The sequence below is a fragment of the Rhineura floridana genome, chromosome 2 (genome assembly GCF_030035675.1).
Source record: "Rhineura floridana isolate rRhiFlo1 chromosome 2, rRhiFlo1.hap2, whole genome shotgun sequence".
NCBI lineage: Eukaryota > Metazoa > Chordata > Lepidosauria > Squamata > Rhineuridae > Rhineura > Rhineura floridana.
The window spans coordinates 133,712,433-133,733,330 of NC_084481.1; the positions used below are offsets into that span (position 1 = coordinate 133,712,433).

Consider the following 20,898-nt stretch of genomic DNA (forward strand, 5'->3'; position numbering starts at 1 on the left):
ATTGTTAGTCATGGTGACTTAAGACTATTACTATCTAAGCATACTCCAGATATTGTGAAGTTAGCCAAAACTCATCAAGCTCAAGGATCACACTAGTATTTTATAATAAATCTCATTTTATTTACTTTTCTATAACTATGTATGTATATTAATAAATCACACTAAGAATTCAATGTGTAATCTAAGTGCAATAAAAAGGCATGATAAAGACGATCAGTAATAATAATTGAAAATACCTTTTATGCATTACTCGTATTTTAAGGGAAGAATAGGAAGCATTGGCATATTCTTAATCTGAGGGGGACATTGGGCACAAAAAGATTTTGCAAAGGGGCGTTGGGTCAAAAAAGATTGGGTAACGCTGCTCTAAGTGAATTGCTGCAATAGGACAGCTGAATAAGGTTAAAGGTTTTTTGCTCCTGAAGAAAAATAGTTGAACGGCACTGGTCATATTGGACTACCAGTCAGTTGCATCTGTTCCCAGAATATCTAGGTTTAACCAAGTCTCCATCCACAAGATCATACTGGCTGTATTTTTCAGATACAATGCACTTGTATGTACAATGTTGTTATCTTGGCAGTCCTCACAACATCCTTGTGTTACATATTAGTAACTTTCCAACTTTATAGATGGGGAACTGGGGTTGAGTTATAACTTGTCGAGACCACTCAGGATGCACCCACACAGAAAACTACTTGGGTTCCTGTTTCATCCGGGAAACTGCACAACTACAGGACACAAGTTAAAAGATCAAGTTTACTCCACTGTATGTGGGCTATCCATAAATACAAGTCCAGGATTCCATGCTTCTGATGTGGATTTAGCCACGCTGTGCACAGACTTGTGTGTGACTTTCTAGTAGGGGGGAAGGAAAGATGACATCCTAGTCTTATGCATTTTTACTTGGAAGAAAGTGACACTAAGTTCAGTGGGGCTTACTTGTGGGCAAGCATGGCTAGCATTGCAACCTTAGTATGCATCCCAAGACAATCCAGTGTGTGCCATGTTAGTTTTGTTCAGATGTTTGCCTCCATGAACATACTAAATGTGAGGAGAGGAACAGGATTGTACCTATTGGCTCCACCTTCCAACATCCATGCATTCAGCATGAAGTGTACACACCAGTCACTTTGATCCTAGGAGAAAACACTCCTACAAGTGCTGGATGTTTCTGAGGTTTCTCTTCTGTCCACTAAGACCAGGGCTTTTAGTGTGGCACCTGCCCTTTGGAATGTGCTTCCAACGAACATCAGACAGGCACCTAAAGTATTGTCATTAAGGTGTCTACTTAAAGCTTTCCTGTTCACCCAGACTTTCACTGAAGCGTCATTCAACTATGTTGATGTACTACCTTGATACATTGCTTTATGATGTATTGTTTGTTTTGTTTTAAGGATGCAATCTTTGTAGATTTTATGTTGTTAATTTTCAAATTCAGAATCGTCACACAGATGTTGGGTACAAGTGGGATACCTGGCCCCTTCAAGGTGAGGCCAGCAGGCGAGGTCCTCTCCCCAAATTTACTATAGATGTGGTGACTATTCTCTTTGTCTCTAGAATGATTCCGCCACGTTGCTTTCGCTCAGTACTGAGATATCTACTATGTCTTCTCTGAAGGGTGAATACCTACTAGGGGGGAGTATTTCCGTTTCCCTGGACGTTTGTAAACAGAATTGACACATAGAGAGCTGTCGTTCCTTGGGAGTAACTCCCAGTGAACCCGGTGGTGCGTACTTCCGAGTAAAAGTATCGGGCTGTACGAGGGCAAGCCGCAGCGAAGCCACTTCAGGTAGTTTCGGTGAGGAAGGGAAAGCACAAATCGAGCCTGGGAAGGTAGTAGCAGGCGGCGGCCGTCGCTGCTCCTCCTTCCCGTTGTCGCGTTTTTTTTTAACAGTACCGCCTCTGCCGGGCGTCACTTCCCTGAGAACAGCTGGAGAAGAAGATGGCGGCGCTGGGGGAGCCTGTGCGGCTTGAGAGAGGTGAAAGCAAAGGGAAGCGAAGGAAAAAGGGTGGCCTCTGTTGGAGGGACGGGAAAGCCGGATGTACTAAGGAACGGACGGAAGGGCGGCGTATTGTATATATGTGGGGAGAGAGCGAAAGTAAACCCAAGACGCCTGGCAGCCAATTAAGTCCGGAGCCTGATGGTTTCAGGGAAGGCTCATCGCGACCGAAGTGAAGGAATACCTGCCAGTGGCAGCGGCAGCATCCGCCCCTCAAGCATCCTCCAACGGGGTGGATGGGGAGTGTATTTCCGTCTCTCAGCGGCTTCCCCCTCTAGTCTAGACATTCTCGTCGCTCCCACAAGGGAGAGTGATGGCCACCAACTTGGATGGCTTTAAAAGACGATTCGACAAATTATGGAGGATAAGGCTATCAGTGGCTGCAAGCCATTATAGCTATGTTCTACCTCCACTGTCGGATGTACTATGTTTCTGAATATTTGTTTTATTTATTTATTAAATTTATATCCTGCCCTCCCAGAAGAATGCTAGTTGCTGGGAATCACAGATGGGGAGAGTGCTGTGGTGCTCAGGGCTTGCGGGCTTCCCCTGGACATCTGGATGGCTAGTCCAGGATGCTGGACTACTTGGGCCTTTGCCCGATCCAGCAGGGCTCTTCTCTTCGCACACCTAACAAAACAATCTCCTCTTGTATTCTTTGCCTTGTCAGGGGGTTATGTAGCTGTTGCTGGAGATGGGACTCAGTGGGCTGTGGATGAGTGTGCATGAGAAGGCTAAAGAACAGCATAAAGCCTTGTGAAAGTTCAGTTTTGGTTGCTATTCTGGAAAGAAATGAACCCGTTCTCCTTAGTCTGGGCTCAAAAATTGCCTTTCGAGTTTATTTTTATTTATTTATTATTTTATTTATACTCCGCCCTTTCTTCCAGCAGGAGCCCAAGGCAGCAAACAGAAACACTAAGAACACTTTAAAACGTCATAAAAAGACCTTAAAATACATTAAAACAAAACGACAATTTAAAAAAACTTTAAAAACATGTTTTAAAAAGGGTTAAAGATATTAAAATACGTATTAAAAGCAATTCTAACACAGATGCAGACTGGGATAGGTCTCAACTTAAGGCTTGTTGGAAGAGGAAAGTCTTCAAAAGGTGGCAAAAAGATAGCAGAGATGGTGCCTGCCTAATATTCAAGGGAAGGGAATTCCACAGAGTAGGTGCCACCACACTAAAGGTCCATTTCCTATATTGTACAGAACAAACCTCCTGATAAGATGGTATCTGCAGGAGGCCCTCACCTGCAGAGCGCAGTGATCGGCTGGGTTTATAAGGGGTAAGACGGTCTTTCAGGTATGCTGGTCCTGAGCTGTATAGGGCTTTATAGAGTTATGGAAGTTTAGATTAGTGTTCTTTAGCCTCAGTGAAAAATGCTCTGTGAATTGCTGCACAGATTGGTAGGCTTTAGAAGTGAGAAGGGAGATCTAATTCATAAGAGCCTGGAAGCATTTGGGTCTGCTGATGCAAACTGAAATACATTTTCAGATTCCTAGGCACCGGAATCAAGTGCTTAGGGCTTAGGGCTTGTGGACATGCAAAATGTTGTATGTAGTATTGAGGTCTCCTTTCAACGGAGCCTGCTGGTTGGCTGGCCAGCTATGCTGTTTCCCAGGATGCTCCTTTCTTACATATCTACCAACTGCTGCATTTCCCCAACCATTAATGTGAATTGGTGAGATTATCCACAGACTGTGTTTTAACAGGATTTAGGCATTGACCACTGAGACCATCCTAAATTGTAGTATGAATTGCTGATAAATAAGTTTTTTTAAAAAAATAATCCATTGGAGCTTGTGTGGTATAATGGCTAGTCTTTAACTTTTACCTGGTCGTGAGGGTTCTCATATCTTCTCAGGCATGAAATAACTGTTGGCCTTGTTGCAGTCCATTATATCTTAGCCTTAGTGACCCCTTTTACGCACAGAAAATGGAAATAACAAAAATGCCCCATGATTATTTTAGATATAAACAAGATAACACTTGTAAAATAATAAAATTTAAATTAATGAACTATACATGGTGAAACCAATAGGGGATGTTGTTTGCTCTAGTGAATTTTCAAAATAACACTCCACCCACCCGCTTCAAAGATTCAGCTGCTTTTAAATTAAATACATGTGAGCTTTGATCCTGATGTCGTTCCTTTACATGCTCTGCTATATTTTCCCACCTCCCAAAGTCTATATTATTGTGGCTCGAGTTGAACAATATGTAGACATAACTCCAGTTGCAAATTCATATGATCAGATTAGCCTAATGGAAAGAGAACCTGTGCCTAGACATCAGGGCCGGTTCTAAAGGGCAGCCAGGTTGGGCACTGGTCCGAGGGCCCTGGAGCTACAGGAGCCCCTGAGGGACCCTCCGCTCCCCTTCCGTGATCCGCGCCTCCCCCATGCCCCCCACTTACCTGTCAGCCGGCTTTTTAGCATTGCCCTTCATGAAGATGGCGGCTGCAGCTTCCCTAAGGTACTGAAGCCGCTGCCGCCATCTTAGTTGATGGCAGAGATGTGCGCACGTAGCATGCACATGTGCCATCGACAAAGATGGCGGCAGAGGCTTCATTCCCCTTGGGGAAACCATGGCCGCCATCTTCATTAAGGGCAATGGTAAAGACTAGACTGGGAGGGGGGCTGCACACCCACCCACCCACTGGGGGCCCAGGGCAAGCTGATTCCCAAGGCCCCCTGCATGCCTGGAGCCGGCCCTGCTAGGCAGGCAGCTTTAAGCTAGAAGGAGATGTCCCTGTTTGGGCTACAATTGTAGCTTAGTCATCTGTGGTCCTCCAGATGTTGCTAGATTCCATTCTCCATAGCCATATAGAGAGCTTTTTGGAAAGAAAGAAATCATCCCTGACTAGTGCCCATGCTGTCAGGAGCTGATGGTAACTGGAGTACAACCTTGTCTAGAGGACTACAGGTTTATAGTCAAACAAAGTATAATGGAACTTTTAAAGCCACATGTCTAAGTCTAAAATGACTAAGAAATAAAAATCAGTACTGGCTTTGGAGGTGAGAAGGTGGATTAGGAACCAACAAACTTTATGCTTTGTCTAGAAGGAGAAGATCTCTGATGATCATTGAAGCTATAGTACTTGTGTGTACCCAAGAAGCTAGTCAACAATGCAGTTAAGCTAAAGTACTTGGATTTAAGACTACTTAATTCTGCTAAAGCCACTGGGAGAAAATTGGCTTAAGTTCAAGGACTTAGCATGACACTTCTGTGCAGAGCTGCCCCTAGGCACTGGGAAGTGGGGCAGTTGCCCCCGGCTCCATGCTTTGGGGGGGGGCCGTGCTTGTCGGTGGTTTTTTTTTACTTTCTTCCCCCCTCCTCAGCCCCTTTGTTGGGGGCTCTGGCACTTTTTGGGGGGCTCCGGCGGCTGCCGTTCCCCTGTTTGGGCTCACACGTCTCCAGTGAGACAAGCCTTGGTGGGAGTCTGCAGCTGCGGCTCTCCTTGCAACCTTTTTGCCCCTTTGCCGCCAGCTCTGTTACTCCCAGGCGGCGGTGGCACTCGTATTTTTCGTGGCCTGACTGGGAGACCGCGGCTGAAAATATGAGCAGCCGCCACCGCCGTCTGAAGCTTAAGGCTGCAAATAGGAGCTGTGCTTAAAAAGTAGCCGTGGCAGCTCCCAGCCGCTAAAACTACAAGCCGCTGCTGCTCAGATAACTTAGCTATTCTCAGATGTGTTTCACGCTAGCCCTGTGCATCACTGTGCTGTATAATCAGTCCATCTCACTTAAAAAGTAAGAAACTGCAACCATTTGTTTCACTATCATTCTGTGAATACAAATATTTGACTTTCAGTTTGGAGAAAAAGAAATCACAGAAACAAAATGTTTCAAAAAGAACTTCATGCTGGCCTAGATGTTCTTCCTAAACCTGATGTTTCTAATGCAGTTAACATATCAATAGGAACAAAACTGACACCAAGTTCTTGAAATTCTAGTGACAATTCTATGGACAAAACTTACCAATATTATGACGTGAGGATAAAGCATCACTGTGCTCTACTGAAAAGTATTTGCTACTGAAAAGTATTTTGTTTGAATATGGGAAATTCAGGTGCAAACCCTATCTCAGCCAAGAAAATATACCTTAGCAAAGTCACTTTCTCTTAGCCTTATTCACACATCTGTCAAAACAGGGGCACCAGTCACTATTTTCCAAAGGGAATAATGAAGATGATATGTAAATATTATAATTACATATATTTGTAAATAAAATCTCTCTCTCTCTCTCTCTCTCTCTCTTTAAATATGTATAGAGAGAGGGAAAGAATGTGTGGGGCCCCCAACTATGCTTTTGCCCCGGGCCCCGCACATGCTAAGGGCGGGCCTGCTTCTGTGTATCTGTCTCTCTAATAAAGGCAAAGTGAGCCGCTGAGTAAGGGATAGGCAATGGTATTGGATTATTTTGCTTTAACCTTTGTGTGTGTGTGTGTGCGTGCACACGTGTGCTTAATAAATCTTCAGGTGGCAAGGCTATCCTAATTCTCGTGCTGATATGACCTGGTCTCTCTGTTGTTGGTTATATTGTATCGTTCCTCCAAGGAATTAAAAATACATGATTTTCAACCTTCCTTTTATCTTCACAACAGGTCTGTAAGGAAGGTTTAAGCTAAGAGAATGACTGGCCAGAGGTTACGATTGTAAGCTTCAAATAAGTGTTTCAACTCTGTTTTTCATTTGTGACTCTTCATAGATAAGAAATGTTGTAGTGACCAGAGAGCAAAACTTGCATATAGGCCTTGCTCCCTGCTATTAGTGCCTGCTCCCCATTTGATCATGACAATAGATGCTTTCCCAGTGGATTAGCTACACTTGGTCTGGTTCTGCAATAAGCTACCATTTTAGCAGGATCTGTTCTACCTCTTTATATGTGCCTTCTCTGTGTGTGAAAAGAACCCTAAACAAAATAAAAGTGCAATCCTGACCATGTCTGCTCAGAAGTAAGTCCTATTGAATTCAGTGGGGTTTTCTGCAAAGTAAGTGGGGTTAGGATTGCAGCCTCAGTTGTGTGGGGAAAGATATATCTGTTGTTAATGTTTTCTTTGCAGAATTTGAAATATTTCTTCCTGGGAAAGTATCTAATTTTTAAAAAGTAAAACTATGTCAGTTTTTATCCCATTTTAAGCAACTGAAGAGTAGTTTTCTGGCTGCCAAAACAAATTTTATTAAGCAGGTGACAAAATATAAAATCCGTTCTTTTCCCCACACCTTTTCTTTGGTTTTAAAAAGAGATTACCTGCAATTCCATTAGAAAAACTGGAAAGCAATGATGGACTTTCTAGCAAATATTTAGCCTTCTAACATTTATATTTAGAATATGCTTGGATAAATGCTTAAAATCAATAAAACAGCTGATTTTCATAGAGTTGCTGATACAAAGAATAACATTGTTTAGAAGACAAAATAATTATTATCTTGGAGTTGCTTTGAAGGTCAAGGATTGTATGCTGCATTTTAATGGTTCTTCAACAGAAGTTTAGATCTTGATTTTCATGATTGATGTCTCAAGGTCCCGAGAAATTTGCTGTGTTTTTTGAGAGAGAACAAGAGGATTAAAATTTAGTGTGTGTAAAGCTATAGCAAAGGACAAAATTTAGTAGCACTGATGACTAGCCTTGTTATTAGTTATGGAATGAGGTCAAACGGCATCATGCATGTTGCTTGGTCTATGTGGAGCCTTAGCACCGCATCCTGCATGGGTTTTGCTTCTTTGGTCTACGAGACCTAGAAGGAAAGATCAGTTTTAACTTACTCTACTCATGCATGCCTCAAAAGCAGTGTTGTTCAACAGCTGCTGTTCAACCTTTAAAACCTTCATGTGAAGCTTTTTCTTTGATTTGTACATGTGTGATTCCAAATAAAACTGGGTCACAAGTTCCCACTGGATAGAGATATGCACAGCTCCCTGAGAAACGCTGCTAATATTGAAACTCTCCTACTTTCTTTGATGTTCTGTCTGCGTGAGATCTTCCAAATTCCCTTCAAAATGTTCACTTCAGGCAAATTTCAGTGGCAACTCTTGTAACAGTTGACAACCTAGGGATTCTCAAGTAGTAGGAGAGTATAAGTGAGCCATCTTAAGCCATGATGATATTCTTCCATGAATGCATTATGCTCATGTTCGATAGATTCTGGTGTTATTGTTCAGCAGTCACCATGTTTTAGTTATCCAAAGATTCTGGTTTTTCCCCCCCTTTTTAACTTCTACCAGTCATTATAGTGGCGTATTGCAACCCTCATATTTGTACTGGACAATGTTTTATCCTTTGCTGCTCAATCACTCAAGGCAAATTAAACAATATTGCAGGAATATGAGGCTTGCTCAGCTGCTGGCACTTTGTCACGCAATGCCTTGATTTCTAATCTTCAAAGACTAAACTTTGGGAAATACTGTTTTTCTCAGTTGTTTTGCTGGGTAACAGAGACAACAACAGAGGACTTAATTATTTCCATGCCCAGTAGTGAAGCTTCTGGCAATTGCTTTCAAATAATCATTTTATTTTATTGTCCCATAGCCTGGATCTGGCAGATGAAACATAGAGCTCTATCGTATAAAATCATTTTTCTCATTTTCTGTTTGTAGGCCCATTCCTAGCTCTGGAAGATGGGGACAATGGTAAATCCCAGCATATAATGAAAGTGATTACTGGATATAAGCAATTATACATAAAACATTATATGTTATATACATATAACAATATAATATTCTGTAATTTGTTTCTGAATAAATATGAAACAAGATACAATCTTGGAGATCTTGTTAATTACTATTAATATTATTTGGATAACTACATTGTTTTTAATACAGTAACCACAGCTTAGATAACTTGTATTTTGTAATTTGGTATATGTGTACATTTGTATAATTGTTCATGTCCAATTATAATTTTAATTTTATTTGTCATTTGGGTTCTTGTGACTTTGTCTTTTTGTTACTTACATTTGAGGACTCCCTCTGGGTTTTTTTTAAATCCCAGCACATCCCATAGTAGCTCTTTTGAATGAAGTTCACTTAACTGAATAGCAGGAAGTCAGTTAGTATTCTGTGAAATATTAAGATTGGCTACTTAGAGCAGGTATCATGTAATTTTGTAACATGAAGTACAACTGTGAGTGACCTGCTACTAAAGACAGGAATGGAATGCTTAATGTATTGCTCAGTGTCTGTCTGAACAAGTACTTGATTGTAGAAGCAACTACTTTACAAGAAAATGTTGGAATTGATAGTAAAGACAAATTTAAAAGGTCTTGAAGTCTTATTTCCATGAAGTCTTTTTCTATGAAAGGCCCTAAAGGACTCCCACCATAGTGAATAGGATCAGGGATTTATGCTCCTTTGTTGGAATGGCATGTGTATCTGGCAGCAATTGTACTTGCCTTCTTTTCAACAGCTCATTGCATGAGGGCAAACTTCTGACTTGCAATGCTCCAATGATGTTCTAAAACCCAAAGGGAGAGAGAGTATTCAGTGGAAATGTATTCTTGCAGAGTTCGTGGTCTCTGTTCAAGTCAAAGGGTCTTACCCTTTGACCTGCCTATTAACTTAGTAATTTATGTAAAACATTATCTGTGGTCTCCCCCCTTCCCTTTACGTCAATGGTTTCAAGTCTGCTTTTTGCTCTAAATCAGATATGGAGAGCCTTTGGCCTGCCAGATGTTGCTGAACTACAACTCCCATCATCCCTGGCCATTAACCATGCTTGCTGGGGCTGTTGGGAGTTGCAGTTCAGCAACTTCTGGAGGGCCAAATTTCCCCATACCTACTTACTTGTTTGAGCAGCCTTTTTCACATTTTCTTGCTTGGGGGAACACTTTACACAGAGCTGTCTGCAATGGAAGCCCTGTGCATTGATTGTGGAGACTTCTGGGATATGTTCTTATCTGAGGTGGGGAACCTCTGGCCCATAGGCTTCCACGTTTGGCCTGCCAGGCCATTTAGGGCAAGCTACACTAATCCGTCCTACACCTGATGTCATACAGGTAAGGGCAGATCTTGCCCAAAGCCCACTTTGTGCAGCTTCCAAAGCACCCAACAACCCAGCTGGTTGTCGGGAGCCTTTGAAGCACTGTGTAAAGCAGGAACCTAGCACAAAGCAGGGTCACTCTCCCTTCACATCAGCCAATATGAAGGGAAAGCAATCCTGTTTAGCACTGGGCTCAGTGTGTGTATGTGAGGACTCAGTGCTAAGCAGGAACACACACACACATGCATCGGCTGATGCAAAGAGACAGTGATCCAAGCAAGTGCTGTTGGAAGCAGTCTTCCATTCTCTTTAAAGATTGCCAGAGTGAATTTTAAAGGGGTGGGGGACACTGCTTCAAACAGCTTTGCAAAATGCTTTAAGACAGTCCTCGTGCGGAGGCTGTCTTAAAGCAAGTACTCTTTGAAGCAGTCACCTCCCCCCAAAGGTGGGGTCTCAAGCAGTCTTTAAAGGGGAGAAGACTGCATCAAAGAGCACTGCAAAATTAGTGCCTGTTTCTTCATCACTACAGACAGAGCAGTCCCTGCCAGAGCTTTCCCAAGCTCTGTGTGGTTCCCACAAAGCTGAGGTATATAGGCAGGGGCTGATCGCATTGTTTTTAACACTGAATCAGTACCTCAGTTCCATGGTCAGCAGCAGTATAATTGGCTCTGGATCATGTAATTGGGCCAATAAACATTACCTGAGCTATGTAGGAGGTGTTTCTTCAATACTGAAAGGGCCTGATAACGTACCAGAGGTTTGGATCTTTGCTCCTGTTGCCATGTTGGGAATGTAAATTGAGAAGGGGGGGGGACTCTATAGAAATACAGAAAACTTAAAAGACGAAATGCTGGACACTGATGAAACAACACTAATGAAGAATGTTCCTTTAATGTCATCTTTGACCAACCAAAAGCGTAGTGGTCAGCATTATGTTTTACAGTGCAATTCCCTGAAAGTATGCTTGCTTGGAAGTAAATGACACTGAGTTTGATGAAGCCTACTCCTAGGTAGCTGTATCCTAAGATTGTCATTTTCTAATGTATCTCATATGAAAATAATGACAAGGATAATTAGACAGGGAGGCCTACTGTGAGACATTGTGAGAGCTGGGTAAAGAACAGAGTGATTATGTCCATTATCATGGAAAAGAAACAGCCAGAAAACAATGGGTTGAGGCAGGGGTGGGGAACCTCCAGGCTGTGGGCCAACCTTGGCCCACCAAGGGTCCCAGTTTTGCCCTCCAAGCTGTTCCTGGCAAACCGTGCCCACCACCATCATATATGAAGTCAGCAGCTTAAAGTGAGTTCCCGATAGTTCCTTTGCTGCACCAAGGTGTGCTTCCACCACCCATCAGCTCATCCAGATCAGTTGATGGGCAGTGAGAGTGTGCCTTGCTCTAGAATCAGGAAGGCCTTTGCATTTAAACTCCTGCTAAAATGGAGGAAAAATGCCTCCAGTTTAGCAGGGGGTTTAATACAAACCCCTTTGTAATCTGGGAAAAAACCACTTGGAAAGCACACTCCCAGCATACCTCCATGATTCTTGCCACCTGACATCATTGTGAAATTATGTGATTAACAGGTGGGAAGCCACGCCCACCTGTCAAAATTGGTGTGTGAGGGGTAGGGTAGGTACAGATCTGGCCCACCAGAGAAAAATGTCCCCTATCCCTGGACTAAGGTATAGAAAGGCAAAAGGGGCCATGGTTAAAATCTCATTAATTTGAAATGGAAGGTAATGACAACAGGAAGGCTTAAATGTCATTCCAGTGTAGTGTTGAGAATAGTAGAAACAATAAATTAATACTGTTCTTTGTGTAAAACTTAGGAAGGGAGATAATATGAGCTACTATTTTTTTGCAGACATCTGTCGGGCTATTGAGTTGTTGGAAAAGTTACAAAGGAGTGGAGAGGTACCTCCACAGAAACTACAGGCTTTGCAAAGGGTCCTTCAAAGTGAATTCTGTAATGCAGTGAGGGAGGTAAGGTTTTTTTGGGGGGGGTATGTCAATGTCTTGTCATTGATATTTGTAACCCGCTCTGGGAGCCCTCTTCTGCTGACGAGTGGGATAAAACTAATAGTGAATGACACAAATCTTGTTTCCTGACTCAAAACTCAACATAAGTATGCTGTTAAAATGTAATAGCTGTTAACCTGAAAGAAAAGCAGTCTACTGCAGATGTTTAGTGCTGATTAGCATTCAGCTTTATTTTCAAAATTATAGTAAATCAACAGTTTGTTTGGAAATGTTCTTGCGGCTTGGTTTAGTCATCCCCTAACCAGTCTATCAAATATCTGAATATGTTTGTTTTCAAAAGGTATATGAGCATGTATATGAGACAGTGGACATCAGCAGTAGCCCAGAAGTGAGAGCTAATGCTACAGCCAAGGTAAGAGCCCCTTTGTTATTTATTTATTACATTTATATCCCACTTTTCTTTCATCATAGAACCCAAGATGGCATACATGTGGTTCCCAGGCAGTCTCACATCCAGGCACTGACCAGACCGAGACATGCTTAGCAGGTGGTGGCCTCATGTGCCTTCAGACCATAGCCTGGGAAATCCTTTAGGAAAGGTTAATGTGTTAAAGCTCATCTGTCAGTCCCAATATATAAAAGTTTAAGGTATTAAACTATGAAAATATCTCAGCAAGTTGTGCTGCTACCTGTTGAGCTGTGCTGCTCAATAGATATATCAGTGAAGCAAACAGTGGAAGCAACTGGAGACTTTAGATAAACTGGGAAGAATGCAAGAAAGTCTCCTTACCAAAGACAAAGTTCTCCAAAAACATTTCCGTTTTAAAGTTCTTGTTGTTGTTGGCTTTTCTCTTCATGCATTGAAGCAGTTAATCTTTGCTAATGCATTCATACACAGATACTACATGTTTATTGACTACCTACCTAAATGCATGGGATGCTAAAACAGGTTTCTTACTGCACACAGTCAGTGCAATGGATTAGTCCTGGTGTTTCCTCAGTACAAGGGTGTGGAAAGTGAGGATCATCCACACCTGGGTCGTGTGGTAATAGCTGTCACTAGATGATTCCTGAGGATTTTGGAAGGAGTACAGGGCAGGATGAGATATACTGCTTGTGCCTGGAGAATTCTGTTGTGTACCATGACTCCCATTTGCACAATTTGTACATGGATCTATAGAATCCAAGTTAAAAATACATGGTATTGTGTCTGTTATGGAGAACTTGTGTGTATTAACTGAGCCTTTTATTTCAAAATATATGCAAGTGGGAACAGATTGCTTCTCTTTGTGCATGTATCTTCAAAGAAAATATAGTTGTAAGTAAAACTGCATATGTTTGGTTAGTTTGCTTTTTATTTTAACTTGGGTGTCTTGAGTTGGAGTACAAACCATCTCCTGAAAAGCATCCCTGAGATTAAAAATGCTCTGAAGTGTATCTGAACAGGGTGTATCCTAAACTTGTACTGGTAGTATTGAGCAAGATGCTTTGAAATATTTGCCTCTAGGGTGGACAATCCAACAGACTTCAAACCTTATGAATTACTGGGAGGGAAATGAGATTTCTATGTTTTACAGGCCACTGTTGCTGCCTTTGCTGCCAGTGAAGGACATTCCCATCCCAGAGTCGTTGAACTCCCCAAAACAGAAGAAGGGCTTGGATTCAACATCATGGGCGGCAAAGAGCAAAATTCTCCAATCTATATATCCCGAATTATCCCAGGTGGTATTGCAGATAGACACGGGGGATTGAAGCGTGGAGACCAGCTTCTTTCTGTAAACGGAGTGGTAGGGATGGAATTTAACTTCCACTTGTAGTAGCTACTTGTGACCACTTGATGGCATTGAGGGGACATCAATTGCTTGGTCTTGTGTGTACTCTGCAGTATGTAAAGTAGGGTTTCCATTTTCGTTTTACAAATTAGAATGAAAACTAAAATATTATGGAGTCTATTTTAGATTTGCATTCATAAATTAACTAGTGCTAATAGAAGTCTGCTATTAAATGAGGAACTTTTTGGATTAATAAGGCTACATATTCTAAGGAGAACTAGAGCCTGTGTTGGTTAAAAGAACATTAGTAAGACTCTGTGCAATGCTATCTTTTCTACTAAAGAGTACTTTCTGCTCTTGGGGCCTGTTAACTATTTCTTGGCTTAGCCTACCTCACAGGGATTTGTGAGGACAAACTGGGATAGCCTCATGTATATCACCTTAAGTTCCTTGCAGTCTAGCCAAGATACAAATGTGATACTAAATAAGGCTGAACGTATATGCTAAAAGATTGAAGCTGGGCTTCCAGAATTCAATTTTAGTGAATTTGGATTTGAACTGATGTAAACCACATCACCTTAATTAGAACTTAATTATCCACCAACTTTCACACTTCCCAAATGTTCTGATGCAGTGCCCTGCTCAAAAAAATATCAAGATGCATTTTAAAATATATGTTTTGGGAGGAAAGAGGATGGAATGGATTTGAGTAAACATGCACAAAAGTGAGCTAGGCTGGAAATAGATTGATTCATTCATCCCTAGTTATGAATCCTTGAGTTTTCTATGCCAAGTTACCTTAGCAGTTCTCCACATATAACACTACTTTTCATGCACATCTACTTTTTTTTCTAATTACAAGTGTATTAGAATGCAGTAACAGCCAGCAGCTATCTGCTTCAATTTTCTAGTTGGCAGCCACTGGAAAGCAGCTCAGCTCCTTCCAACATGAGCTGTTTTGGCTGACCAGAGAAGTCCCTGTCATTGACACTCAGCTGACCAGTCCCCACACAGCCTTCCAGTTGGTGGGTGGCATTGAGGAAATCCTTCCCTTTTCCAAACTCATTCACGTCTCCTGATAACTTTGATTGCGGGCACTAATTTTGCTAGGCAAGCCAGTTGTGTACTGATGAAGCTGGGAAATCTTTAAATGTAATGGGGAGTCTGGCTAGCTGTCTTAGGGATAGAAAGAACCTTTAATGTGGTAGGAATGGACTCCAATATGCAACAGAGACACTGGCTTGCATACTGGAAAAGAAGGGCGGTCAAGGATTAAAAAACAAAGCGGGAAGTAGTAATGGGAGGAACAAATAGTTTGCATTTGATTAGCCCTTACAAAACAGGATCTGTTGGCAAGCTTGGTAATGCAGTTAATGCACTGGAGGTGATTGGAAGAAATGATGAATTGGCAGGGCAAAGCTTCATGCTCTCAGTTCAAACCTAGATGTAATTATGGAATAAAAGTACTGATTGGAGGGTAGTCGTATTTATCAATCACATTTGGGTCTGGCTTTTTCTCCAGGGAGGTCTTGGCATCATATTTTTGAGTCTTACTTTATTTCCGTTCAGTAGGTTAGGTTGAGATAATGACTGGTTCAAGGTTATTCGTATCTCCAAGTCCAAAACCCTTTACATCACAGGTTCTTTGTACAGTAGGGCCCCGCTTTTCGGCGTTCCACTAAGGCGGTTTTCAATTAGAGTAAGGTCCCACTAATATGGCACTTGTTCCGCTTTTGCTGTGTTTTTTGGGCGTCGGGCGCCATTTTATTGATGGAGTTCTGCTTTTCGGTGGGTTTCGCTTTTCGGTGGGGGTCTGGAACGTAACCTGCCATATGGGTGGGGCACTACTGTAATTAAATGGTTTTAGTTGCCCAAGGAGACTTGTCAGCTATGAAGTTAGTGCTTGCGAAGCATTTTGAAGTATGACCCATTTGTAAACTTGAATGTTAATATAGTATGTATAGCTGAATAGAACTTAAGCATGTCATAATAAATGCCTGCCTCTTCAGGGAATAATAATGAAGTGCTGCTGGCCCAGTGAAAGATAGGGAGCCCTTGGAAATAGGAAAAAGACCTTTATTGCACAACGTACCCAGGAACACATTGGGATCCACTTACAGGTCATGACCCACAATTTGAGAAACACTGTCTTAAGTGAAACCTAGAGTAACTGCAGTTTTTTTTCTTAACCATGTGCTTAATTTGGAAAGCCACTAATTTCGTGGAACAGATAACATATGATAAAGCCAACAGAAAACCTGGCTCTTCCATGTGAGGTCATTCTGTTAGTCTTATAAACAAAGAGTGCTCTTTTTGTATTTACTAATAGAATGGTTAATTTTTAAAAAATTTGTTTCAGAGTGTTGAAGGGGAGCACCATGAAAAAGCTGTAGAACTGCTAAAAGCGGCTCAAGGGAAAGTTAAGCTGGTTGTACGATACACACCCAAAGTCCTGGAAGAGATGGAGTCACGATTTGAAAAAATGAGATCGGCAAAACGCAGGCAACAGAACTAACGTTTTACATATATCTTAAGGAAAAGCTTGTCTGGTTTACCCATGGAAACATTACCTTACAGTTAAAAAGATATTAAAAATGTTGTTAACACTTTGTATTTTACAAATCACTCTTGAACATCCTAACGCTTCTGGGAAGAAAGGTTATCATGGGCATTTCTAGTGATGTGGTTTTACAGATCCTTTCTTTAAAATTCAAACCTGTAACTATCAAAACAAATTTGTAAACTGTTTTTAAAAAATACCTTTTAACAAGCTATTTTCAGCATTTGTAACATCTGTTTTTCTAGTAATTTTTTCCATTTGGCATTATTTAAAACTGGAAATCTTTATTTTGGATACAGATATAGAGCAAGTCTTACTCTTCTTGGCACTTACGTGTCATCTACATACAGGTAGTCATAATTACATGGGAAAGTACTATGCATGCTTTCAGTTATAATTTTATATGGTTAATGACATCTTGGACACTTTCTTACCTCTTTTTGTGAATAATTTGTAACAGGCAGTCTCTTATATTTAATGTTTCAGTGACTGACACCCTAAAATTGAGCAGTAATAATTCCTATAAATTATATACTTTTGTACTAATCTCTGAACATTTTGAGAAAGTGGAAAGCATATCTGACTAGTTGTATATTTATATTCACTAAGGTAAAGTTGCATGCAGTGCAGAAAACACTGTATGTACTCCTGTCTGTCTACTCTTGTAAGTTACTTCTGCAGCTGTGTCTACTTGTTCTCTTATAGTGATGGATGTGACCCACATCAGGTACATTTGTGGGTGACTAGCTGTTCAAAATTGGAACATGAGAGTTCTATGAATATGCTTTTTACTGTTGTCATAGCGACCAGGGCTGTGGAGTCAGTATGTCAAACCTTCGACTCCTCTATTTTTCTACTGTCCGACTCCAACTCCTTCATAAATGGCAAATGTATATTAATTTTTCTACTGTCTGACTCCGGCTCTGACTCTTTCATAAATGGCAAATGTATATTAATGTATTAATATTAATGAATTAATATTAATATTAAAATATGGTTTTTATTTTGAAGTCGGAGTCAGTACATTTCAACTGACTCCGACTCCACCCAAAATTGCTTCCGACTCCACGACTCCGACTCCACAGCCCTGATAGTGACATAGAAAAACTAACTAACAGATACCATAAATTCTTCTGTGAAAATACTAAGGTAGCAGATGCTACTCTCTAAAAAGACATTCTTCATTGTGTAAATCTGTTGGGATAGTTCTAACCCAAACTGGTTAGTATTTTGATACATCACACATAATTTCCTGCTAGGCAGCTCTTCCACTTCTCCAAAGAGTCTGCAGATTAGGTCCAAATCCAGAGCAGAAGCTTTAGCTAATAACTTTTGTTAAGAGATAGCAGGTGTATGTATGGGGTGCTTAGAAAATATCTCCTGTTGTACAGTCTTTTCTAGATTCTGGGAATCTTGAAAGAATTCCTTTGGGTGGTGATCTGCCAAAATTGTTGTGGGCTGTGCTTTGCATCTAAGAATTTCTGTTGATCGCCTCAGACTACCATGGATGAAAATGTCCTGAGCAGCATAGTCCCTTTATGCCATGGCTTCCAGATGCGCTACCTCAAACCTGCAGGGCCCTCACAGCTCTGTGTAAGTTTAAAGTTGTCTCATTCTTTTAATATGCACTGCCCAGCCAAAGTGCTTGCAGCAGCTAGAGCCACAGTTTGCAGCTGAGCCCCGCAACTATAGAAGTGTCCCTTTCTGGGCGTCAGAAAGTCAGTTAGTAAACAGCCTCTCTTTGCTTATGCAAATATGTTTTTTATCTTGTGGGTGTTGGTTGTAATGCAGTTTCCAAAATGTGAGCGAGCTTGTTGGACCTGTGAGAGAGTTATGGTGGCAGTGGAGATGATGATAGGGTCTTGCAGTGTATATTGACCTGCATTATAAATGTTTTCATTGCTGTTCATGTTAGAAATATTCCAACTTGATTTAAACATGTGCTACATAAAACGTGCTTATAGACTGTGCAGTTTAATCATGGAAGCATTTAAATCACTTTTAGCTGTTCAGAAAGATAACATAAAGGGCCAGTCTGTAATTCTCAAATTAAAAATTGGGAGCCATAAAACTATCTTACTAATGCTTATTCATAGAGACAGTAGTTTGAACAATATAAAATGAAACCTAATCTGAACTGTGTTTCCTCAGAAATTAGTATGGTTTTCATTGGGATTTATTTCATTATTGCTTAGGATAGCAACCTTAGTCTTGCTGAATGTCAATATTTTTACCTTCTTTTAATCACTAAGTTTTTAGCATGGCTCGATTGAGCTTCACGCCACTATGTTGACATTTTCTGCCCTACAATATTCCAGGAATAACATTTTTGTGAGGGGTGTATATAAGATGGAGAGTTATTCTGCTTTCCCCAGAAGCCCTGTACTGAAAGTGTCAATTGCAAAATAGATGCATGGAACCTGCTTTCAATCTTTTCTCCACTAACCGGCTGATACTCTTTATTGCCTCAGATGAAAATTGTCCGTGGTTCAACCTCCTTCTTTATTAAAGAACTAAAAAGAGGTTTACTTTGATGAAACTTTAAAATTTCTGGCTTGGTGTATCTAGCATTAGCCTGATTATCCACTGGATGTCAGTGTTCAGCTATAAATGTATGCAAGTGGATATGAGTAAGTGTCCTCTGAATTAACTACATGCAGTCAAATATTGCTAGAGTGCCAATATGAAAGGTCATAAGAGTAGATTTTATATTCTAATCACAGGATAAATCTTGTGTTTGTCTGGATGACAGCAGGTTAAAAAAATGTAGTACGGTTGCACAAGTAACCTTAAGTCCTTTCTGAGCATTTGGACATCATGATGTTTTAGTGACTGAAACCATTAAGTGTTTGGAAAAAATTTTTTTTAATGTCATTTAGATAATACTGAGCACTGAATTGCATGGTTTAAATATGTACCTTGCTGCAGAAGGCAACCGTAGAACCATGGTGTTGAACTGTATGCTTTTTATGGAGCAATTTAATATTTAAAATATTAAGACCAAAAGAAGTAGTTGGGCCAATCATGAAGTATTTTATTTTAAATATATAATACTAGATTTGTGTTGGAGCTTTCTATATTAAAAAGAATAGGGACAAATAAATATAAAATTTGTTAATCTACTTTTACTGAATATAGCAATATGCTTTGTTTCTCTAAAAAGGGTTAGTTTGGGGTAGCCTGGGCTGCTATAGAAAAGTGCTTATGGCTATAATCCTTTTACCTGATTGCCTGGGATTGATCACCATTGAACTCAATGGGATTTCCTTCTGAGTAGACATGTATAGGGTCGCACTATTGGGGTTTTTAATTCAGTAGACTCCAAATCTATTGGATTAAAATTTGGTGTGTAGAGAGTGAGATGGGGGACAGACAATGGCAAAATATATTTTGCCTCCTATCTTTCTAAACTGTCAAAAGTAGTATGTAAGAGACATGGAGCTAAAACCATCTCATGTCTGAAATTTGCATCAATAGAAACTGAAAGGGTTTCAAAGCTAGATGCTTGTGTCTACTTAAAACTGGTCTTTTTTCTTAGTTGCTGCAGTCCAAATGGGATCTTGAGCCCAGGTTAATTAAGGTTAGATTAGTTGGAGAATCAAGAAATGGACATATGAAATACTACTGAACAGGTGCAATGAGTATATTGTGTTGGTGTATGCACATATGCAATAATTTAATTACCAGCAAAAATTAAGATAGACAATACTGTGTGTGTAGTCTCTATGTACATTTTGCTGCTTGAGGGCCCTGTAAATTTCTAGAAACATGAAAATAAAGAATTGAAATTTCTTATTTCTTGGTGTGTGAGTGCTCTGTATTTCCTTATTGTTCTACAGTCACAAACAAAGTTCAAAGTATCCTTACAAGTCAATTTCTACTTCAGAGTATATTTGGAAGACTTCTTATCTACTGTTTCCCTCCACAATACAGTTCAAGGTTTAGTCTAGCAGGTTTAGAATTAATGTGATACTACTAAGACCTAAGGTACTACTAATTTCTAAGAAGGTACAAAGGCTTCAAATTATAATTGTTGTTTTCTTGAGATCACATAATGCTCCTCTGGTAATGACATGATTAGTAGCGATTACCATTTCGTATTTATTACGCTTAAAAGAGAAAGAATCAAATGAAATTATTGAGAAACAATGGATGGCTATCCATGCAGCCTTTTCTGTTTTGGCTGAATTGTACCAGTGAATACATGCCACAAAAGTCAAGGTCTCCTTCCCAGCAAAATTGCATCAGTTACAGTGTACAGGTGTATCTGCTTACCTTTACTGTACAAAGAAAGGCCAACTAAATTGTGAAAGAAGGTATAAACGTAGAAATGTGCAAATTATCGCACATGAGCAAGGAACGAAGACCTAGAGTTGCTAGCTGGCCAGGCAAGGGAAGGAGAACACCATGGCCTACTTCTTTTACAGATAGCTGGTGGAAAGCTAGGGGCAGGTCACGTCAGGTAAGAGGAACTAGGGAGAGATGCATAATATCTGTCCCCTGTTCCGGGCCTGTCCAGAGCCAACAGACAGCTGGGGGATGCTTGACTCCATACTCTGGCCTTCGACTGCTGCTGTGCAATGCCAGGTCTGTTGCCCAA

The 20,898-nt window shown here is 40.7% G+C and overlaps 2 protein-coding genes across 5 annotated transcripts in view; one reads left to right on the top strand and one right to left on the bottom strand.

Annotated features, from left to right (window-relative positions):
* The first annotated feature begins 1,829 nt into the window (after positions 1 to 1,829).
* Positions 1,830 to 20,072, top strand: LIN7C (lin-7 homolog C, crumbs cell polarity complex component). 3 transcript variants are annotated; one of them, XM_061610587.1, is made up of 6 exons: positions 1,830 to 1,980; positions 8,605 to 8,637; positions 11,851 to 11,969; positions 12,307 to 12,378; positions 13,544 to 13,688; positions 16,098 to 16,184. In XM_061610587.1, the coding sequence occupies exons 1-6, from the start codon at positions 1,944 to 1,946 to the stop codon at positions 16,103 to 16,105; spliced, it is 414 nt and encodes a 137-aa protein (XP_061466571.1). In that variant the 5' UTR covers positions 1,830 to 1,943; the 3' UTR covers positions 16,106 to 16,184. The 3 variants fall into 3 exon arrangements, with proteins under 3 accessions (XP_061466571.1, XP_061466569.1, XP_061466570.1); XM_061610585.1 differs by having other exon boundaries at positions 1,833 to 1,980; positions 13,544 to 13,753; positions 16,098 to 20,072; XM_061610586.1 differs by lacking the exon at positions 8,605 to 8,637 and having other exon boundaries at positions 1,844 to 1,980; positions 13,544 to 13,753; positions 16,098 to 20,072.
* The window catches only part of LOC133377151 (uncharacterized), a 43,248-nt gene continuing 31,750 nt past the window's right edge, over positions 9,401 to 20,898 (bottom strand). Inside the window, exon 3 of one of the 2 annotated variants that reach the window (XR_009760628.1) lies at positions 9,401 to 9,460. Coding sequence is in view for 1 of the 2 variants with exons in the window: in XM_061610584.1 (XP_061466568.1) it covers positions 9,414 to 9,460 (47 nt within the window). In the remaining variant the exon portion in view is untranslated. The remainder of the gene's footprint in view (positions 9,461 to 20,898) is intronic. The other variant, XM_061610584.1, reaches the window with a different exon arrangement.